Genomic DNA, 22,936 nt, shown 5'->3' with positions numbered 1-22,936 from the left:
ACACTGGTGTGTTACCAACACTTCTGGTCACAAAACCAAAACACAGTACCATAGGGGCTGCTGTGACAAAAGTTAACTCCATCCCTGCCGGACCCACTATATTGTTGTAGCCACATTATATCATAGCTTAGTCCTCCTGTGAATGACTCAGCTGTTAAAAGTTTCTCATTTTCTGTTTTCTAGTGGTAAGTATCAACAGATGTAACTTTTATGTTTTACTAGTAGACTTACACCTTGTTATTCCGATCTTCCCTATACTGCTAACTGTGTTGTGTCATCAGTGCTTCCCAGTTGTTTGCTGCTGTTAACTCAGGCTCGGTAATGTGGTTGGGACAAAAAGCAGATACAAATCCTGAGACTGTTCCTTGAAAGGCTTTGCTAGTAACTTTCCTCGTGCTCCATCATTCCTCTTGAATCATGACAGTAATTGTCTTCATTTTACCTTTTTGCATATGCACTTACAGTTCCTGTATTAATAGTCTTGTCTGCATTGACTAATTTTCCATGTGAGACTACTTCAGATTCTTTTAACCTACTCAGATTTATTTGTGACTTTCTTTGTTTAGAAATGTAGAGGTCACTGGTGCAATTTATGTTCAGCTTTGTGTAATCTCCCTTCTACATACTACCATGCTCTATGTTTCTGAGGGAAAAAAAATTAAAAAGTCTTGCATACCTTTAGGGTCAGCCTGATTGACTTCCTGTATCTGATATGAAATTTACTTTAAAATATTTGTCACTAGATCTGTTGTTTTGTCCACTGTTCCTTGTGTAGTTATGTTATGGAGATTATCTTGAGCTCATAAAAATCTGGATGTTGCTTCCATTGTAGGTCCTGTAATTCCTGTTAGTATTACCAAAATATTTTTCATCTTGCTTTTGTCATGTTGTTCCAAGTCATAATTCTTGTAGATATATGGGCAAGAAAAAAAGCAGAATATTTAGTATGAGCTAGTTCATATGTCACTTTTCATCTCAGTGCTGTTCTCGCTGCTTGACAGTCTTGCTTTTCATGTTTTCTTACGGCTAAAGAACTTTTGCTGATCAGCTTACTCGGTAAGGTCAAACTTGGCTTGCCTTTTGGCCATTCTCATTTGTTACCTGTGTTTCCAGATCCTACAGTCTTCTGCGTGAATTTATCCTTTTTCTGTTTCCTGTTCCTGCTTTCTTCTCTTGTCTTGAGTTCTAGTCAATTAGGACATGTGAGTTCTAATGAGATTAATGAGGGACTGTGCAACTTTGAGTGAGCTGGTTTTAATTGTGATCTGCACCATTCTTGCTGCTTCAGAGTTTATCCATGAGTACTCAGTCCCAAAAGCTTTGGTAGAAGACAGTTAGAAGCTAGATAAATCTTTAAAGACTTGCATAAATGTAACTAAAATCATGGTGAAAGATGCTGCTTTTTATTTAATACGAAAAAGACACAATGTTACTTTGTAGAAGTTGGTCTGTATTGAAAACTTTTTACTTGTATCATAATTCTGGAAATATGGAAATAGCTATATAACATTTCTAACAAAGGTATTGTATCAAAAATTATATTGCTTTATTAAAATGCATGAGAGAGCAATAGTAGTGAGTTAGTAGCATTAAGTAATATGATCCCAGCTGCAGCTTCATAGTATGCAATTTTTTAATGGCGATTTTTGAGCTTAAAATATGGTTTTTCTTACATGTTTACCAGCACCAAGAACAAGTGCTTAATGATACAGTGGATGGAAAAGAAATCTACAATACAATTCGTCGGAAAACAAAGGATGCTTTTTATAAAAATATTGTCAAAAAAGGTTATCTTCTGAAAAAGAGTGAGTTATGTTTACTTCTGTGGAACTTTTTTCTGACAAAAAAAATGCAGATACAGATCATAGCATCATAGAATATCTCAGGTTGGAAGGGACCAATAAGCATCATCGAGTCCTTATGGAGAGAGGCTATGTTTTTACATATAGGCAAATATAAAAGAGACGTTAAAAAAAAAAAACCACCCCAAACTGTAGGTCCTCCAATCAGAATAAGGAAAGTAGCTCTTCTATTGCAAAGGCTGATTCTGAGAGAAGGTCTAAAGGGATGTTGTAGACTGAGGAATCAAATAAGAATGAATTGAAAACCTTTAGCTAAAAGAGATAATGAGATACTTTAAACGTGCAAACTGGAGAACTGAGTAGGTGTAGAGAGATGCACATGGCTGCACAGAGAACAAATCCAATAAAATCACTCTTCCATCTAGGAGACAGAGTGTAATAAGTAGATGTTAGATTTGTCTCTTCAAAACAGTGCTAGTAGTCGTTTGAGGCCCATGGTGTATTTATGATGATCAAAGTATAAAATTAAGGCTAAAAGTTTTTTCTAAATGGTACTGTGACATGCATTAATTAGTTGCAGAAAGTTCCTAATCAATTGTAGTTCAGAGAATGTTTTCTCTGAAACCAGTGGAACCAGCCAAATTCTCAGATATGGTTGTGTTTGGGGTATGGTTCTGATTTAAGTTTGCATATAAATTATTCCCATTTCTTTTCTTCAGCCGTACTGTTTTAAGATACTGTAATGCAATCTGTTAAACGTTGGTCAAGTTTAGGAGTAACTTTCTCATGTCAAGAGTCTATTTCTTAATTAAAAATGTAATTAATGGGATCCACAGCATCATTATTTGCAAACTGTGTAGATACAGTCTTAACACTGACAGGAACTCACTGTCCAGGCAGCTCATATGCACTTGCTTAATCCTGTTGAAATTAGTGAAAATGTTTAGAGAACCTTTTGCCACTCTATATGCATCTGTGAAAAGGGTCTGGTTTTAACCACATGTTGCATAAAATTGAGTATGTATACTGTTGTTATAACTTGTGTGATTACCTGTACTTTGTTCTTCTATTTGCAATTTGACTAAAACTTTACTGCCCTCTTTTGTTTTCTTCTTTTGCAAAATTTACACATTCTTTTAAACAGTATAATTACTTTTTAATTGACTGTTCTACAGGTAAAGGAAAGAGATGGAAAAACTTGTACTTTATATTAGAGGGAAATGATGCCCAGCTTATTTATTTTGAAAGTGAAAAACGAGCCACAAAACCCAAAGGACTAATAGACCTTAGCGTGTGTTCCGTCTATGGAGTACATGACAGTTTGTTTGGCAGGTAGGACACTGGCTTTTAATTCTTGTTCTTGCAGCAGGATTCTTGAGTGCTAGTTTGAGGCATGTACAAGATATGGGAAACAAATCACTGGTGAACAAGTAGCCCTGGCTTGCATTGTGGCACTTGGTTCATACCAAGAGTCTGTAGTCAGTGTACATTGCAAGAGTGTATGTAGAAAGATGCAGCTGATGAATAGTAACTTGCTTAGCAGTGGCAACTTGATTGCTAGCAACTGTACATAATCAATTTCTAGTTAGAAATTTTGGAGTTTAGTATAAAAGTTTTATTTTGAAATAAGATGTGATGATGAGTCGAGCTTTTTTGCATTGTCATTTTTGAATATTGAGTGCATTAATTGTTCCATGTTTCATTTTACAGACATTAGAGATTATGAACTGAGGGTTTTAATCCTTTTGAACCAAGAATTGACAAGACAAAGAATTTTGTCAATTCCAAAAGAACTAAATTCTTTTGATAGGTATTTGAAAGCTAACTTGGTTAGACAAAGTCTGTAAGTGCTTTTCTATTTAAGAACAAGTCCTTTTGTTGGATTAGACCCATTTAGGGGTAAACTAGTTCATATAAGTCAACATCCTCAGAAATTGTTTTTGTGTAATTACTATATTCAGAGATAATTTTCACATCTAACCATTTATTGTAATATTTTGATATTAAAAATACACCAACTGCAAGGGATGTGATTATCAGCAAAGAAGCTGAGAATCAAGTCTTTTGGTAGTTACAGAAAAACCTCCACTGTCCTGTATTATATGTCATATAGAAGAAAGAAATACACTTATTCCTACAAGTGTTAGGTACAAATTCTGGTTATCCCATGGATCTTAATATTTATTAAAAAACAATACACAGTCAACTTCTAGTTATTTTTGTGAATAAAATTAAAGACAAGTGCTTAAAACTAGTGGCATTTTTTAAACTGCAAAGACTGGTGCTTTTGTTTGATCTTTTTTCTTAATCTTTTTAATAATTTTGAAAAAATGCATTAAACTAATGGAATGTGGAGCATAGACATAGATGAAGAGTACTGGAACAGTAATAAATTACTGAAATGTTCGTTATGTAAGTTGGCAATTATGCAGGAAGCTTTGGTGTATATTATAAAAAAGGAACATTTTGGTTAGCAGCTGTCTCTTAAACAGCTTTTAAGAAACAGTGTGCTGTGGGTTAAAGTGTAGTTAGACAGTAAGTGGTACTGAATGTGGGTATGAGGAGAGGCTTGGTTGCACTAGCTTAGGAAGCTGTTAGTGAGGAACTGTAGCTGAGACAAAGTTCCTCCTGCATTTTAAGTAGCTGGTAAAAACTGCCTTTGCTCTTTTCTTAGAAGTACAGTGAAGTCTGTAGCTTTGCATGGTTCTTCGGTGGCAGTGATTTAACTAGCCCCAGACCTGGCTACTTGCTGCTCTCCCCCACCCTTCTGCAGCATGGCCACAGAGTGCCGTGTCGGTGTTTCTCCAGGCAGTGAAATGGATGGGAGAACTGAAGACTGAAACTGCTTTGCAAGTGAAGTAGGATCCTTCGTGTAACTCTGGTTTTGGGAGAGCTAAATTTCCCTGAGCACAGTGTGGAAGGTCATGAGTGAAGTGTGCACTTTAAGTAGCTTGTAATTTAACAAAACAAAACATTTTTGATTGACTTTTTGGCATATGAGTGGAGGTACACAAAATGGCAAAGACACTATAATTGCCTTTAAGGTTGTAGAGGTTTGTGTCACATACCTTCAACGATTAGTATGTGATCCAAAATACATTTTATTGGTCGCAAGGGCTGTGGGACACATCCAGATAGGGGATTCCATATGTTAATATTGTTTCCTGAACTCCTGAAAGAACAAATCCTTAATGTATGATTAATCGGTTGGGAACCAATGCTGAACCTCTGCTGCTTTTAAACTCTCTAGGAATAGTCCTCATTGACAAGTCTTTTTCCATTACCAGATGGCTCTTTTTTGCCTTGACTGTAAGTCAGCATACATGCCTATTCAGTACAGACCATTCTAAAAGTTTCTCAATATTCTGAAACAAACCAGCTGGTGGTTTTCTTAAAATGACATAATACATTGAAATCAAAATGCAGTTTTGAAGGACCTGAGAAATTTTCTAGTTGAGTTCTTCCTCTTTCTGTGTGATTATGCTATGTGTATACAAACAAAAATTGATGCAATGTTCAATGGTCCTTACAGACAAACAGCAGAAATGTATTAGTTCAGTGTAAACTTTGTTTTGGCACATATCAACAAGTGAAGGTGTCCATTAATATTATGAAGATTAATAAAACTTACATTTTTTTGTTTTGTTTATTTTTAAGGCCAAACTGTTTTCAGATAGTAGTTCAGCACTTTAGTGAAGAGCATTACATCTTTTACTTTGCAGGCGAAACTCCAGAACAAGCACAGGTGAGAGCTTTTGTTGGTAAATGTAATTTAAGAAGTACTTTTTTGTCATGCGGTGTTTAATGATATTACCCTTCTGAAACAGGAAGCGAGTGTATTACAAATAGTTAGTGGCTATGTCTATATTAGCAGGTGTTACAATGGAGTAGTAGCAGATCTGTAGGGGGAATGGTTGGTGCTGAGAACCCAGCACCTGCATTACCTCCACTTGGGGGTTTCACTTTGGACAAGTTCCAGTTGGGTCCCATGGACTGAATTTCCATTATTTTCCATTGTCTGTTTCTGGAGAACGTAATTTTTTTGTCATAGTTCAATTCAGAAGAATAATTTACTCTCCAGGACTTTTCCATGTTATAAACTAGAGCACGGTAAGTGGGAGTTTGCCTTCAAAGGCATATTCCTGATATGAATTAAAATGCTAGTGCTCATATGCATGCCCAGTGACCAAAGTACATTGAACAGCTGCCTTTTGGAGTAACTTGTCATGTCCATAAATCGGTGGTTATTCATAGTCTTGGGCCCTGATAATGCACAGAAAGTAAGGTTTTCTGGTTTTAGTTGGTATCCTTTAGTTACTAGTTCTCTAGCGGTTATGTTTGCTAATTAAGAACTGTAGGATAGGAGCCTAATTCTCTGAAATTCACTCACCAGCAGGAGAGCATATCTAAGATGAGACAGTGTGCTTATTTGTTAAATTTAGAGCTCTGAAGTCCACAGCTCTGAAATATACCTGTTGCAACAAAAGTTAAGCTTTGCATTTGATTTTATTTGAACTGAATTAAAGCTGTTTAGAGCACTCAGATTGCTATTCACCAAAGTATGAAGGCTGTATAAATTTAGTATTCTTCTTGTGCTGTATGTAAAGGAAAGCACAAATTTTCCTGTTAAATTAATACAAATATATGAAAGTTTCTGAGATGACATCAGAATGATGTAGTGGCATTTGTCACACAACTCTTAAGGTACTGTCTTTGAGAAGCAGCGTGCTGTATAGTAATTGAGAAAATATGCATTAATTTCCACACTCATTACTGTACATTCATTTTTTGTCACATCAGCAATGTCTTTTGTGTTCTAGAAATTAAAAGAATTAAGAATGTGTAGAAGACAGAATATCCTGTCTTGTTCCATGAACATTTGGTATAATCTGCTTTTGGTTTTGATCTGCTTAACAGGCTGTTCACTGCATTTATACAGAATACAGTTGTGAGGAGTTTTTTTTAATAATATGGCTTTGGCCCAGGAAAGTTTATAAATATTTCTCTTTTGAGAAAGCTCAGCTTTCTTACTCCGTAACGTTTCATAGAAGAATAGTTTTATTTGCATATTAAGGTTCTCTTATAACGTGGTAAATAAATATCAAAGCAGTGCCATCCTATGGACTGCATGTTGTCTTTATGGTTTGTACAAAACAAAAGCAGATATAAAATGTAGCCTTACATGCTACTGCCACTGTGCTTACTGTGGCACATTGCGCATTCTCACTGCTGTAAGATTTGGCATTTAAGGGGAAAGGTTTTTCTGCTATGAGTGAGTATAGAGGAGCACTATGCATCCGGGAAGTATTTCTGGTAGAGTATTTAGGAGGCATTTGTTCAATTGCTACTCCTGAGAATAAGGGAAGAAGCTACTGAAACTTGATGGTGCATAGCTGAAAGCTTTTCCTTCTGTAGAAGGTTTTGAAAGCTGACACCTGACTCGCAAACTGGTCTAGCTGAGAATAGCTGCAGTACATGTTCCTGTATTTTTTAAGCGTGGAAGATACTGTGAAGGGTAAGATTGAAACAGTGTTGTAGGTTTTTTAATGACACTTTGAAATTGTCCTTTAAGAACAGGTGGTGGTTCCTTGAGCTACAGACTTAAGAAGGCTGTTGGTCAAAACCTAAACTTTGTGCTTTGCAAGAGCTATACAAAATTTGATGTTGGGGGACAAAGGCTAGAGAATGAGGCTATAACATACCTTCCACCTTCCAAAGCGCCCTTGCAAAGCTCCTGTGTTAGCAACTTTCTCACGCTGCAGTGACTTTTTCAGAAGTGGCCTGGTGAGTTGGCAGTGCCTCTTAGCAGCTTATTTGTTTAAAAACAAATACGCACAAAGGTTCTACAGTCAGTTTGGTGTTAGACAACCTCTTTATTTTCTTGATCAAAATGGAATCCATCCATTCACTCAGCTGTACACATTGGTGAGCAGACAAAGTGGGGAATGTTGAATATATGCTCTATGTTTCCCTGTTAACGTTGTTTGAAGTATACACAGTATTATGACCACCATACAGAAGTACTGGAGAGAATAATCAGAACAGTTTGGCTTGTTAACTGTAATTTTCTCAGAAGCAAACAAGTTTTGCTTCATTTTATGTATCATTTGTAATTTCATGTAATATTACTTGACTGGAAAATTGCTAAAGGTCACGCTGTATATCCATTAGTAATGCTTGATATTTATAAAAGAGAAAATGGTTCAGATCCTTTATTAGGTTTTGCTCAGTAAAGATAAGAATTCTGCTTTAATATTCAAGCTTGCATACTTTGGCATTACAGAAAACTTAGGTTTTGCCAAACTAAAAGGAAAACTTCAGATACTCCTTTTAGATATCTCTGTTCCACTGCAAGAAGCTGTATCTGACTGTGTTATTACACTATTCTGCATCTTCTCTCTTAGGACTGGATGAAAGCTCTGCAGATGTTTTGCAGTTTAAGAAAAACCAGTCCAGGAACATCAAATAAACGTCTGCGTCAGGTGAAGCTGATGATACGGGGGTTGGCAGTGCATGTGGAGCAGTGTTTGGTCACCTCGTTGCAAAATGATAACTGATAAATCTCAGAATTTTCCTTTCAACAGTAGTAAATCCTGCATGTACTTCCTTTACTTTTTGGAGTTACGCAGTACCCTTGCAAAACCAGGCAGAATGACTTACGCTTTGTTATAATATCTACATATATGTAAAAAACCAAAATGGTTTTAGGCAATTTGCTCGTGCTTTGCTAGGTATTGTTTTCTGACTGCATTTAAGTAAAAGTGTAAAGAAGTCAGCATTTGTGTTGTCTTAACTTTTAAAATTTACAACATATGGGAAACTTTAAAAATTTGACAACCTCATGTGACGTGTGAACAAAACACTTGTTTAACTAATATTATTCATTTTCAGTAACAAATACATGCTGAGCCATGCTTGTGACTTAATTTCTCTTGGCCTCGTGAAAGTGCTGTGTTTGCCAGGATTTCCTCAGAGGTAGAGGATAGATAGTCATAAATGGCTAAGTCTGTAATGACTGGAGAATAACAGGAAAATACTTCAAGAATCCCTGATACTTTTAATGTTAGGAACATTGGATGTAGTTGTTTAACAGACAGTGGAGAAAGGAATAAAATAGGATGTTTTTTAAGACACACAACTATTCTGTATTTAACATTAAAGATGTTTGGATGCTTCTGAATAAATGAACTAAATTAGGTGAATTCAGAGATAAAGTGGCAGGTGAAATTGGAGGCTTCAAGCTGCAAAAGCATAGCAGAAAGAGTGACAATCTGAAATAATTCTTTATTTCAAAAAATGAAGAAAATGCTCACCTACGTACAGGAATAGAAAGTAATGTGTTGCACAATGGAATTTTATGTAATCTGTTAAGAAAGCACCAAATAAGCCATTGTATTTGGAATCTTCCTTGGCTCTAAATCAAGGTGCCAGTCTTTGATTTCAGTAAAATTTTCTGTGCATAGAAAAGTTAGTATTTGCAAATCCTAATGCCTCAAAGATAATTTTAAAAGAAGAAAACATGATGTTTTAAAACCATGGGGCCGGAGATATGTTTTCAGTAATTCTTAGAGTTACTCGTACTTTGTCACTGGTGCCTCTTAAAATGTTGTTCCATTACTTCTGTTCCTTGCTCTTCCTATTAGGAAATTTTAGTTTGTATTCAGTATTCGTGTATTAACATTAAGCCTCCACACAGAGGATAAAAAAATCATTCATGTGTTTTGTATTTCTATTTTAGCAACAAAAAGTAAATTCTGTGTATTTTTTTTTTTTTCAGGTCAGCAGTCTTATTTTGCATGTAGAAGAAGCTCATACGCTCCCAGTAAAGCATTTTACTAATCCATATTGTAACATCTACCTGAACAGCGTCCAGGTAGCAAAAACACACATCAGGGAAGGGCAGAACCCTGTGTGGTCAGAAGAGTTTGTCTTTGAGTAAGTCTTAATCTTCTTGATTTACTGAATTTCACTTGTAAGTTGCATTGCATTGCATTTAAGATTCTTAACATTGTGTACTGTTTTGCATATGCTTTTTAAAAATACTGTATATGTGTTTATACAGCAGCAACCTTTCAGCCAAATTCTGCATGGGCAGAATTTTCTGTAGGCACCTAAATATCTTTGTTAATGTAAGTGTCTTTGGCTGATAATGAGAACTCAGGATTGAAATGAGTTTAGAATAAGCTTAAATGCCAGCCAAGTATAGTATTAATTGAGGCTTTCTGTCTTTTCTCCTAGTGATCTTTCATCTGATATTAATAGATTTGAGATAAGTCTTAGTAACAAAACAAAGAAAAGTAAAGATCCAGATATATGTAAGTATTTTTCTGTAAAAGATGCATATATATTGCAGCAATGGATACCTTGTGTGGTTTTCATTACTCTTGTCAAATGTTGTCACAAGAGAGTTAAGTATGTTTTTATGCTCACCATACTGCTGTGTTTGTATGTTTTGGATGTCTGGTACTGGATTTCCATTAATGTTTTTACAGTGAGAACTTGCATGTTTTTTGGTAATAAAATGCACAGTAATCCAGTCCTGGGTATCTGATGGCTCTCCTAGCTCTGCTGTAGAGTAGCCATTGTGTTACGCAATGGCTGTGCTTAGCAAAAAGCAAGAAGAAAGAGAAGCTGTTAGTATTAGTCTGCTCCATAAAATGCTAAGTTCCATGGAGTTTTAAGTCTGATTGCATGGAATTCCTTTTCAGGTTTTTTGTTGCTTCCAGTGAGAAAGAGAAAGGGAGGAACGGTGTATTACTTTCATCGTTTAAAAAAATAATTTAAAAAAAAAAAAAATCTTGGCAGTCTCTGAACAAAACTTGGCTTGTTTTCTTTCTGTTTTGCCTCATCTGTCTACTTTTCTTTTACCACTCTTGGACTTAAACCTAAGTTACCTCAGTATCACTTTGAATGGGAAAGGATCCAAATTTTCTTCTGCCTTTTACAGAAGTTCCCAAGAACTTATTTTCCTTGTGTTACCCAGGCAGCTGCTTCTTCAACTGTGGTTTTGTTTCTGTTACAGCAAATCAACAGCAAGCTGGTAAGATCTGTCAGCTTTGTAGAAAAGAAAGTATTTGAAGAACATGGATTCTGAGCTCTTAGATAGGAAAAAAAAAATTTTTTTTTGTTTTAGTTTAGTTCATTTCCACACACAATGTGTTGGTTTTTGTGGGTTTTTTGGTTTTTTTTTTTTTCAGGACACTTATTCCAGAGTTTCCCACCATACTTGTTCTGGAGCAGCTTCAGCCCCTTGCCTCTTCTTTGCTGCCTGTAGGGCAGAATACCCTCCCCACCCCCTTCAAATTTGTCCCAAGATTTTTTTATTTTCCATTGTGTTCAGAGCTGTCTCTTCCAAAGGCTGTCAGAGTATTTATAACCTATTGCAGTTGTTTTTCAGTTTGCATATATTGTGTTACTGGCCTGTTACGTATGCTTCAGCGCTAATTTCTTGATTTTTCTTTTTTTTTTTTTTTTGAGATTTGTAGAGAAACCTTGACCAAAATAGAAGAATTGCTACTCATTTTGAATGCTCTTGCAGAACCTAATTAAATTTCAACCCTTTTTCTCCTTCCTCTGACTAGAAAACTTTCTGCATAGCAGGAGGAAAAAAGATATATTCCCTCTGACAGACAGAAGGGCTCTAACTGCAGTTGATATCATGTTCTTGCAGTGTTCCTTTAGTCATTTGAGCTAGAAAACTCATTATCTATGTACAACAAAGCTCTGGTTAGTAAAAGAATCTTTAAAAGGCTAATTCTTGAATGGGATACTTCAGTAACTTTTTAAAAGTGTTTTTGTAGTTTCCTTGTCTCTGTCCAGATTGAGGAGGTTGTGTTGGCTTTGGTTGCATCCAGCTGACGGGAGGAGGTGGAAGGTGTTCTTGTCTAGGGCAGGAGCAGGTTCGGCTGAGTTCTTGACTGCACTTAGGTATACTCTTACAGCATAACCCAACAGTCCTTTCATTTTGGGATAAGGATTAGACTAAGTCAACTCAAATGAACTCATATCTCTACTTACATCCCCAGCCCTACCGAATATGTGAAGTGTAGGGGAGGGGAAATGAGCTAAACAAGACCTTATCTTATATGCTGTGTTGCCTAAATAACCCTTGAACTCTTCAAAAGCAAGAGAATTGGTTCCTTTTCTGAATATTCTAATTTTCAGCCATAGCTGTTAAATGCGGACTGCTATGAAGTGGGAGTCATCTGAAGCTGGTACTGTTCATCTCTCCAGTTAACTGGGTTAAGTCAGCTTTTCTGCTTGCTTTTCCCACCACGTAATGCAGACTGAAGGCCCAAAACTCTGTTATTGGTCTCACTGCTTTATTTCTTTCATCATAACTCGGAGAAGTTAAATACCAATATGATACTAACATGAAGGCTATTTTTTTAGTATTTTAAAATATTTCCTGAGTTTTCAAGTCTTTAACTTTGAAGTTTGCCTATTATGAGTATTCATTAATTACTGTAGTATTTTTGTTTTTAAAAAGTATTTCAGATAGTCAGAAATGATACTAAAGAGTTTAGTATCAATTCAATTTAAATATTTCATTGTTTCTCTAATGGTGAATTGCATAAGGATTTATTCAAATAAATATATATAATATGGCTTGAAAAAGTAAAGCCCTAAAATGTATTAGTAGACTTCACCTGCTGCTACTGCAGACTGGGATGCTCGGGTATGATCAAACAGTTGAATTAGTAAATCTCTCAGAACAATACCACACAGTGTTGAACTGGAGTGGAAGTTTTGGTTTGGTTTTGCAGCATGATAGTTGGTTAATTTCAAATTAGTTCATGTTGAAAAAGAAACGTGTTTATAATGGAGGCAGTCACCTCATACAGGCAAGTCCATAGAGCAAAGTATTAGCCAATCTCTTTCTTTTCAGGCACACTGATAATTGACAGTAGTGCCAAAGCTTGGTTTTGAAACTGATAGCTCAGATTATAGGAGAATGGGCTGTGCTAACGTGGCAGTGACTTGTGGCCGCGAAAAGCAGGATTTAGTATGTCCATGTATTAAGGAATTTCCTCTTTCTCAAGATTTCAAATGGCTTTTATTCTCAATCTGTAATTAGAATTTTTTTAGGTTTTTCTATTTGATGGTTCTGTTTTTTTCTGGCAGGGTTAGACAAAGGCTTCATAGTAAATTCAGGTTCATTTCGAGTCTGAGGACTGGAACAAACCTAAGTTTGAACCACTTTTTACTTTGATTCCCAGGTTATAATTACTAACAATCAAAATACAATCTTGTTACTAAATATTATGCCCGAAGTGTCATTAACAAATAAACCATTATGAAACCTCAGAGGTTTTTTGTACTAGTGTTCATCATGTAAAATATTGTGATTCTTTTTGGATCAAGATTGTTGTAAAGAGAATTCTGATCTGTGTCCAGAGAGAAGAGATCAACTATGTTTGTTTTGATGATTTTCTGTATATTTGTTTCTCTTTTAAAATGTGCTAGATTGCAAAGTATAAATATCCTGAATTTTTTAACTAGTAGCAGTCTCTCACTGAAGGTAGCCTACTAATTCAGTGTAAGCTGCTAAACAGGAAAAAGTCTTGTTCCTTTAAAGTTATTGAATATAAATTACGGTGGCAACTGTTCTGTAGTCCTTGACTTTTTTTTTTTAATCAAATCAAGATTATAGTATTTATATTATAGCTATGAAGTGCTACTATAACCACACGGAAAAATTAAATCATCAGATTATTCTAGGTCCTGTATTTCATTCACCGTTCTTCTCACTGAGATACACATGCCTTACATGTGCAAGCAAAATAAGAAGATAAACACATTGCTTAGGTGTGGGTACAGGAGCTCTGATGTTGGGGACAAATATTGTAGGAAAGTCAATTGATTATCTGATCTAAAGGCATAGTCCCAGCCACACTGGTGATAAGTGGCAGGTGATGATGATTGTTTTTCATGCCACTTGGCTGATTTGAATGCATTAACTTATATCTGTTTATCAGCTCCAGAGAATATGAAGTAGGCAACAGGAATGGCCTGAAGTGAGCATTATAAATGTGATGTTTTTCTATTCCAGTATCAGATGATTTCCTGCTATGTATTGCAGCACTGGGGCAATGGGAAGTCAACTGGAACTGTTGACAATTTCTGCAAGGCAGTGTGGTGTATGGGTTTTGCAGAAATGTGGGGAAAAAAACCCTTAATTTGTTTTTGTTCGTTTGTTTGTTTTTTAATGTAAGGAATTTAAAAGATGATCTCATTGAGAGGCATGGAAAGAGAGGGTGTTTTCTTGAAAGATCCAGACTGACAGGCTAAACGTGAAGCTTTAACTGTGGACCCCTCTTGGAGCGTGGTGGGTGTTTCACAGGCACAATGTTGCCTCTGCAAGTGCCTGGGCCCTTTCTGTGCGAAATAAGTCCCTTCAGGAGTGCTTGTTCCTGCTCCAGATGGGCCTGTGCTCCCACTGCTGCAGCTCGCCGCTGCACCTGCAGTCCAGGCCATTGCTTGGCAATTTTGAGGTACCAACACCACTGAAAGGTGAATTAATGATTTGGCCGGTTTTGAGTTAACTTTCATCATTATCAAGGCAGCAAGTTGCTTGGGAACACTTTATTACATAATTTGCATAAACTGTTAACAGCCTTAACCTGGGAGTTAGTATAAAAGAAATACGTATGGCAGTGTTTGGGAAAGCCATAGCAACACTATAATAATCAATAGTAAGAAGTAAAAAAGTGGTCAAGGAGCAGACCTGATGGTGTTATCAGCCCAAAGCTGGAAAAAGGACAGTGAATTCTGAACACTTTATCTATTTTTAGTTTCTGACTGCTACATGGATTTGCAAGGTAGCACACTTTTTTACTCACTGCTTGGGTGTTACAAAGAAAACTGTGTCAATATGCATGTGGCATTTTTGAATGTAAGTGTATCCATTCGTTACAGAATGCTTTCTATTTCTTCTTCAGTTTACAGGAGTCTGTTAAACCATTGAAGAGAGAATCTGTCAATATTTTGGTGGCAAAAATCTTGATTACTCATATTAATACTCTTTTCCTGAAACAAGATGGCATGCTGAAAATAAACTGTTTTTTTATTCAACAGTAGCACTGTTTTGCTGGAGATAACTCACTTGAACAATGCTTTTTTTCCTTAAGTGTTTATGCGTTGCCAATTAAGCCGATTACAAAAAGGACACGCAACAGATGAGTGGTTTCAACTCAGTTCCCATGTACCATTAAAGGGTATTGAACCAGGATCTTTGCGTGTTCGAGCACGATATTCTATGGAGAAGATCATGCCAGAAGAGGAGTACAGTGAGTTTAAAGAGGTATGAATTTGTTTAACTTTCCTTGGTTTATCTGTCAAAAATCATTTTGTTGGTTGTTTGAGTTGGATCTCAATAACACTGTTTGACATCATTAAATAATATTTATAGTGACATCTGTATATCACTGCAGATGTATATCAGTTTTTTCCAAAACTGTTATATGTTAGGAGGAGCTTCTGAATATTTTAAAATTCTGTTTTTCTTTCAGCTTATACTCCAGAAAGAACTTCATGTTGTCTATGCCTTATCACATGTTTGCGGACAGGACAGAACACTGTTGGCTGGCATTTTATTGAAGATTTTTCTTCATGAAAAGCTTGAGTCCTTGTTGTTACGAACACTAAATGATAGGGAGATAAGCATGGAAGGTACTGTGCTAAATTACACTAAAGTTTACTGGAACTCTGGGCAGGTGGAGGGCTCTGGCACCTGCCTTTTTTTCTCCTTTAGTTAAAACATACATCAAAGGGTAAACACAGCACATTTTTCCTTCACTTTTTGTTGTCTCCTTTTCTCAACTTTACTGTCTTTATTTTCCAGATGAAGCTACTACCTTGTTTCGTGCCACCACTTTAGCAAGTACACTTATGGAGCAGTATATGAAAGCCACAGCAACAAGTTTTGTTCACCATGCACTGAAAGACTCTATATTAAAGATAATGGAGAGCAAGCAGTCCTGTGAGGTGGTACCTTGAACTATGTTTTTAAACATTTTGGTTTGTTGACACAATTATCTACTGGTTGTTATGTTTTATGTTTGCATTAAACATTAGCTTCAGAGACATTCACTAATAGCTCAGAACTAAAATTCGTGTACATGAGAAATACAGAAACTGAATTCATTACGAGATTTTTTTGTTTCCTAGATTTCGGCTTTGAACAATATTCATAGTAGAACTTTTAAAGTTTTTTAATTAAAATTTCTTTAAATTATCTATTTATTCTTAGGTAATTGTAGGCTGTTCTGTAGCAGTTACTGAATGTCCTAACCTAAGTAACTTCTAGTAAGCTCAAGATATCGTAGAAGTCAATGTCTGAATGTTAGTTTTAATTTAAAGCTTCTGGATATTAAATGATTGTTACTGATCCTGAAACTGTTTTTAAAGTGATCCCGCTAACTTCTGTTTCACTATAACTTAATTGTGGAAAGGATGGGAGTCCTCAGAGACTTAGATTGAGAGACAGAAAAAGATTATGCAGATGGATAGTGCTGAATATCTGAGCTGTTAAAAGCCTTGTGTATTAGAACTTAAAACCACTGCTTCTTCACATTTCCTGACTAGCCATTGAAACAGACTTGTGAGTTCTGTGAGAGACTTGTACAGCAGCAGAATATTTGATTTACTTTGAAGTAGTATTCAGTGTGTAGTATTATGAAACTATATATGTAGTTCTAGTTAGAAGAAGAAACATAATTTTTTTTTTCTCTTTTTGTTTTAGTTAAATCCCTCAAAGTTAGAAAAAAATGAAGATGTAAACACTAATTTGGCACATCTACTCAGTATACTTTCAGAGTTGGTGGAGAAAATATTCATGGCTGCAGAGATACTGCCTCCGTAAGTTTGCACTTTCTGTTCAGATTTGTATTTGAAAAGTCCTGTTCGTGTGAATTACATTACACCTTAAAATGATGTTCTTACTGGTTCATCTTCTGCTAATCAGTCATAAGACTAATGTCTTTAGGGTTGCTGTATGCACACAGAGAAATATAGACAGGGAAAAAAAGAACACTTTCAGGAATTAATAGGACTTTTTGCAAAAGCCTCTGGCTAGCACACCTGCTTTTCTTTGAAGGAGAAGCTAATAGACCCAAGTGGTCAGGGAAAGAAGAATAATAAAAATAATCAATCTCATATTTCCACAAAAAGGTAGAATACAGTAGTAGTTAGCGGACAATTATATATATATTTAAGGTGATTACAAATTCTTTCCAGTTCTCCTCCTCCTCTGAGATGGAATTATTAACAGTATATTAAAAATACAAGCAGGTAGCAGTAGAACAATACTGTGCTGTGATTGCTTCTGTCTGCTAGGGAAGTGCAGAGGGTCTGCCCTGCCCCTCCAGCCTTTTTTTTTCATTGCTAAAATAATGTGTTTTCATAGTTTAGATTTGAACCATCTAATAAAAAGTGGATAGTACTAACAGTTTCCTTTCACTGTGTCATTAACTTTTAAGGCATACAAAATCCTCAATTTTGAGATGGCAGAGTAGCACCGAAGTGTTGTGTTAGTGCTGGCAAGGTTAGCATTAAAAGTTGCACTCCTTTTAAGTATATGATGCAGCTCTCAACATTTTCTGAAATAAACCACAATTTTCCCATTTTTTTTTATGGGAGAGGATTATTGCTGTGGTTGCTTAACTTTTAAACACCTAACACTTATGGAAAGAATAGTTGTTGTTTAGTTAAGAAGAGAAAAACTTAAAAATTTAAAAAAAAATCAAACCATCAAAATTGTCTTTTTTAAAAGGAAGTACTACTTAAGAAACAAGAAACAGTTATAAAACACTTAATGCATGTCTGAATAGTCACTGAATTGCATATAGAATTGTGTATTAATGAAGGATGAAGTTTTTTTCCTTGCCATTTATAAATTTATCTTACTATGAATTTACAAATTTAGAAATTGACTTATTATAAAGTTATTAACTTAAAAATTAACTCTTGGTTAAAGTTAATTTAAAGCTTATGTCTAAATTATAAACATAGAATGGATAATAGTTCTGTATCAAGTAAGAGGTTGGTCTAGATCCTTTCTGATGGGCTTTTTTGATTCTGTGAGTTTAATGAAATAAGTAATTAGCTATTATTTTTGCAGGACATTGAGGTATATTTATGGGTGCCTACAGAAGTCTGTTCAAAACAAGTGGCCAGCTAATACCACTATGAGAACCAGAGTTGTTAGGTAAGTTACTTGGCACTTTATTCTGAAGATAATCTTTTCAAGTCTTGTTGAAGGCATACTTCAGTGTGCTTATATATGTTTCTTTCAGTGGCAGAACTGTATAGTACTTACATAGATTACAGCAGTATTTAAGATATTTACAATGCTGAGGCATGATAGCCCAGTTAAGGATTATGAGCTTGCTAGATTCTTAATTGTGTTCTTAGACCCCTGCCAGAATAAGATGATGTAATAAGAGAGGTCAGTATAGCTTTACTTAATAGTTTTACCTTGGAATTTACTTGCGCTTTGTCCAGTTTTACGAACTAATCTAAGATAGCAATTTCTTTTTTCATGCTGGGAAAGAAAAACTTCTCTCAAAGCAATAGTTAAGCTTTGTGATACCAGTAGAGAACAGTGATCTCTGAAGATCATGTTCCTGTCATTTGCCATCTGGGAGGACTGTGCCTTACCCAGGGACTCTTATGTAGCATGTGTTAATTGCTGGAGAAATCTTAGATGGTTTAAGATCCATGCCCTTTAAAACGCAGACCCAGCACTGTAAGGAACCTAATACCTTCTCATAAAGACAATTGGACTGTTGTTAGATTTTGCTGAGGTGCTGTCTGCATTGGGATATGTAGTTTTCTGCATCAGAGAAGGCTCCTGGTTGCTGGTGTTGGGCTGCTGGTTCTGATCACTCTGAATCAACACTCTGTGTTGGTTTCCAAAAACCGGTAACTCTGTGCTGTCCCAATTCTGTTTCATTTCTCTGCTTCACCCCAATCATGTGGAAACATTGCAGAGCTCCTCTGAAAATGCTGCAGGAGGTTACTGAACCTGGCTCCTCTGAACTCACACCAGCCACAAAAGCTCCAATGTACATTCATAAACCAATGCAATTATGCAAGTTCTTCCTCTAACACTGTCCATTGCCAGTGCAGGTCAAACAAAAGTCTTTGACAAAGATGTGGTCTTGACACTTTTTCTAAACGCTGCTGGGGGTTTTAAGGGTATTGGAGCCACATCTTTCCTTTTTCGCAGTGCCTGGCAGTCATATAATTTGCCGAAGGTAATTTCCCATGCAGAGAGTCTTTGGCTTGTGTTTATCATTTTGACACCAGAAGCCTTATGTCATCCAGGGTATCATGCAGGGGCACTGCCTTCAAATGGAGGTTGCTCTTATTGTGAGAGCCCCGGTTTGAGGGGCTAACCTACTGGAAGGCTGTAGAGCTCAGTGTCACGACTGGACAGACCAGGGAGTCGTGTTTAATTTGAAATTCCCTTGGGCTAAATTAAGGTGAAACGACACCAAACGATTGGTTAAAGATTTTATTCATGACAGAAGTAAACTAAACTGGGGAGGCATTGTCGTAGGTGGCAGGGTTTCTCACAACAGGAACTGGCATAAGACTACTTCTGTAAACTGTGTAACCATATACATCAATTCAGGGAATAAGGAGATCCCTCCCGTTGAGTCACGAGGTTCAGAGCAGACCCCCTTGCTTTCTAGACTCTTCCTCAGAGAAGGGTCTAGGGGCGGCTGGATCCACTCTTAGTCTCAGACTTAGTCAACGGTTTATATCTTGAAACGGATGAGGTGTAGGAATTGTGGAAAAAGAAAAGGAAAGAGAGAAGACAGAGAGAGAAAGGAAGAGAGAAAGATTTCACCAGTCCTGGGTCCAGCGTTAGGTGTTCAGTCAGCCGAGGGGTCCAGTCCCGGTGGGCTTGCGCACCCGGGGCTTCAGTTTGTGTCCTTTTATCATCCTTGCCCCTCCTTCAGGCAGGCACCCGAACTCCTCAGGTTAATGAGCAGTTTGTGAGCCTTTGGGCTTGGGGGTCATTTGTGGAGTAACTTCTCCTTGCCTGCAGACACGGCCATTGTTTGATCTTTGTATCAGAACAGGGAGCTGTGCATCCTCCAGCACGCCTTCCCCCTCCTGTTGCTGATGTCTGAGCTGATGGGCTTTTCACCTTGGTTCCTTGCTGTGTAGGGTTTGTCTTTAAGCAGAACTTGCCCCACCACAATGTTTGAGACATTAACTCTTTCAGTCTCTCACACTCAGCAGTTTATACCATATCTCTTTCTGTTCCTTCCCAGCTCCAGGGAGAGCCATGTGGCTTTCCTTAGTGAACACAGCTCACATTCAGGGTTTTCTAGAGGTCTCCACTGGATGCTATAAATATTGGATGCCTTGCTCTTGTGGTGTTAGTCTTCACAAGTGGATACTAGGGATTTCTCTCTAGAGTACAGAGTTTCACAGCCTTCAGTGGTGATTATTATCTTTTATTGCACTGTTTTTGGTCCAGGAATGATTAAATATTCAGAGGCAGATGGGCAGTTTTTAGATGTCTGGGTATCTTCCTTACTGTATCAGCCAGAAGGTGCTGCCATTTCTCTCTGGTTGTAAAACCCCCATGTAGATATTGACTCATTCTTAATTTAAGCAGGTTGACCAGGGTAAGAAGCACCACATCTTCTGTATCAGCAAGGTCTGTGGTAGATTCACACCTCATTGGCCTTCAACTTTGGGCACTTTGAAAAAGGAATTGGTATATATGCCATGACTTAAAAATTAACTACTTCCTCATAGCTTTAAATTCACACCATAGAAAATATTTTAGCTTCACATATGGCCAGAGAGTTGTTGTCTTACCAGCCCATAATTCATGGTTCCTGGAGAAGTAAGAAACATCTATAACAGTTTATATTAGGTGTCTTGGTCATATGGAAGGTGCATTAACATCACTACTATGTGTGTCATTTTCAAGTAATATGGACATTACCATCACTGTGTACTTATCAACAGGCTAGGTAGTATAAGGTCCCCTTCCTTCTTTTATAAGTGGTCAGGCTTTGGTATCGCTGTAGTGAAAACCAGTCTGCTGGTAGTGTCTGAGCACTTCAAACACAATTAAAGATGACTTAGATTGCTTTAGTTTGTCCATATGTCACTTCATTGTATAGTAATGAGCCGGAATTGAGGTTAACCTGAGGTGGATGTTTTTTACTTCTGCTATTAGTAGAAAGTTAGATTTTTCTTATGCTACTGAAGGCTATTCTGGGTTTCTGTTGAATGAGTTCCTAGTTCTGCAGTCAAAACAGAGTGCTTTTTCCCTACCTTTCTAGATGGCAGCAATTACTTCGTGGAGGAAAATAGCAGATCTCTTACTATTTTTCTGCTGTTGCATACTGTCATCAGGGTATGGATCAGCTTAAGCTGGCTTCACGCTGTGTTGCTGCCAAAAGAGAGGTTCCCTTTGCCTACCCGCTCCTACGCTACTCCTTACGTTGTCTTGGGGGTGTGGGTGGCTGCGGGATGGATGCCTTGCAGTAGCAGACAATGGAAAACCTTTGGGAGGTCAGAGACCAGGGGCTTCTCCTTTTTGAAGCCAGTGTGGTCTGAGATTGGCTTCAGTATGACTTTACAGTTAAGTTCTTCCCACGTGGTTTCAACAGTTCACCTTAATTGGGAAATCAATATGCCTATTCTTTCAGCTTTTACCATAGTTGAAGTCATAGCATGATATTCTTAATTTGTTAACGTATTCACAGAGCACAGGCTGGTTGGTTGGTGTCTGTCTCAAAAAGATACCACGCTAACTTGAATCCTTAAAGATTACACAATTTTACATTAATTCTCTAATTTTATTGAACAAAATATAATTTTCTTCCCATTTCAGTGGCTTCGTTCATTAATTCTCTAATTTTATTGAACAAAATATAATTTTCTTCCCATTTCAGTGGCTTTGTTTTTCTTCGACTGATTTGTCCTGCTATCCTGAACCCAAGGATGTTTAATATCATCTCAGGTGACTATATGCTTCAGTTTCAATTCATACTTTATACAGTAGTAGGCATGGAATTATTGTAGTGTCTAGTGTAGCAAAATAAAAAGTTTTTTTGAACACTGTGTCCGGAGACATGTTATCCATGTCACTTGACTGACTGCTCCAATAAGGCAGCCAACATATGCTTTTCACCCTTAAAGGTTAGATTGTGGTTATCCCCGATGTCATTTTAAAGTCCAGAAAAACATGCATTGTGGTATTTAATAATACAATTTGAGTTAGTCTAGCAGCATGGAATATATTCTAGCTGTGTGAAAAATGTGTGTGATCTTAAGATGTCACTTTGAATACAACGCAATGTGAAAGTTAATGGCTGAAATTCAATGGTATCTCTTAAATGAACAAGATTTATGAAGTTGAAAATGTATCTGCAGAGCTTGGAATACATTTGTGCACCTAGAAAATTATGCTTGAGTAACTTGTTCAAACGTCCTGCTTAGATAGCTTCCAGCCACTGGAGCAGTCTTTACTTTGACTCATTAATCACAGTCAATCTCAAATACGGAATGTTAAAGATAGAGAGAGAGAGAGAGAGAGAGAGGTGGCGGCATTTAGAAAGGGTGGGTTGTGCAGACTTGAGATGGTAATCTTGGTTGACTTAAAGGCCATATATAGGACAGTTCCCATGGCCTTGCCTAAGTGAATGTTCTCACTGCATAAAGTCTGACCCTGGTTTTTGATGCTGTCTTGGTAGAGTGCCTCTATAGTAGTTAACTAAACCAGCAACAGGGAACATTGCTGTTGGCACGACCAGGATTGCAGAACTACTGCACAAGCTTGTGGCCCAGTGCTGGCCAATGTCAGACAGCATTCTCCCAAACAGCTGGTAGGGGTGCTTGGGATGGTGGCACACACCAGGGACCACATCTGACGTGCTGTTGGCGTGGGCTTTCCTGTTGTGTGAAGCATTAATGGCGAGAGCATGGATTATCCTATGGCAGTTGCCCTAAGCACCTGAAAATAGGCATTTTTAACTTCTGTGGGAGGAAAAAAGGAAAGGCATAAACTACTGAAAACTTGTATTACTGAAGTTAAAATATTCAGACATCTGAGTTGCTTAGTTTTAAAAGTTTGTGTATGTTTCATCTTTGTTTCT

At 37.0% G+C, this 22,936-nt stretch overlaps 1 protein-coding gene across 1 annotated transcript in view; it reads left to right on the top strand.

Moving 5' to 3' along the window:
• Positions 1-22,936, top strand: part of RASA1 (RAS p21 protein activator 1) — a 66,040-nt gene that overhangs the window by 36,463 nt on the left and 6,641 nt on the right. The window contains exons 10-21 of the mRNA XM_052775791.1: positions 1,685-1,805; positions 2,978-3,134; positions 5,460-5,547; positions 8,207-8,284; positions 9,580-9,737; positions 10,041-10,117; positions 14,933-15,105; positions 15,314-15,473; positions 15,646-15,788; positions 16,546-16,661; positions 17,923-18,009; positions 21,734-21,801. Coding sequence (XP_052631751.1) covers positions 1,685-1,805; positions 2,978-3,134; positions 5,460-5,547; positions 8,207-8,284; positions 9,580-9,737; positions 10,041-10,117; positions 14,933-15,105; positions 15,314-15,473; positions 15,646-15,788; positions 16,546-16,661; positions 17,923-18,009; positions 21,734-21,801 — 1,426 coding nt within the window. The remainder of the gene's footprint in view (positions 1-1,684; positions 1,806-2,977; positions 3,135-5,459; positions 5,548-8,206; positions 8,285-9,579; positions 9,738-10,040; positions 10,118-14,932; positions 15,106-15,313; positions 15,474-15,645; positions 15,789-16,545; positions 16,662-17,922; positions 18,010-21,733; positions 21,802-22,936) is intronic.

This window comes from Harpia harpyja, chromosome Z, assembly GCF_026419915.1.
Source record: "Harpia harpyja isolate bHarHar1 chromosome Z, bHarHar1 primary haplotype, whole genome shotgun sequence".
Classification (NCBI taxonomy): Eukaryota; Metazoa; Chordata; class Aves; order Accipitriformes; family Accipitridae; genus Harpia; species Harpia harpyja.
The sequence above is the reverse complement of the archived record's forward strand: the minus strand, read 5'-3'. Positions and strand labels throughout refer to the sequence as shown.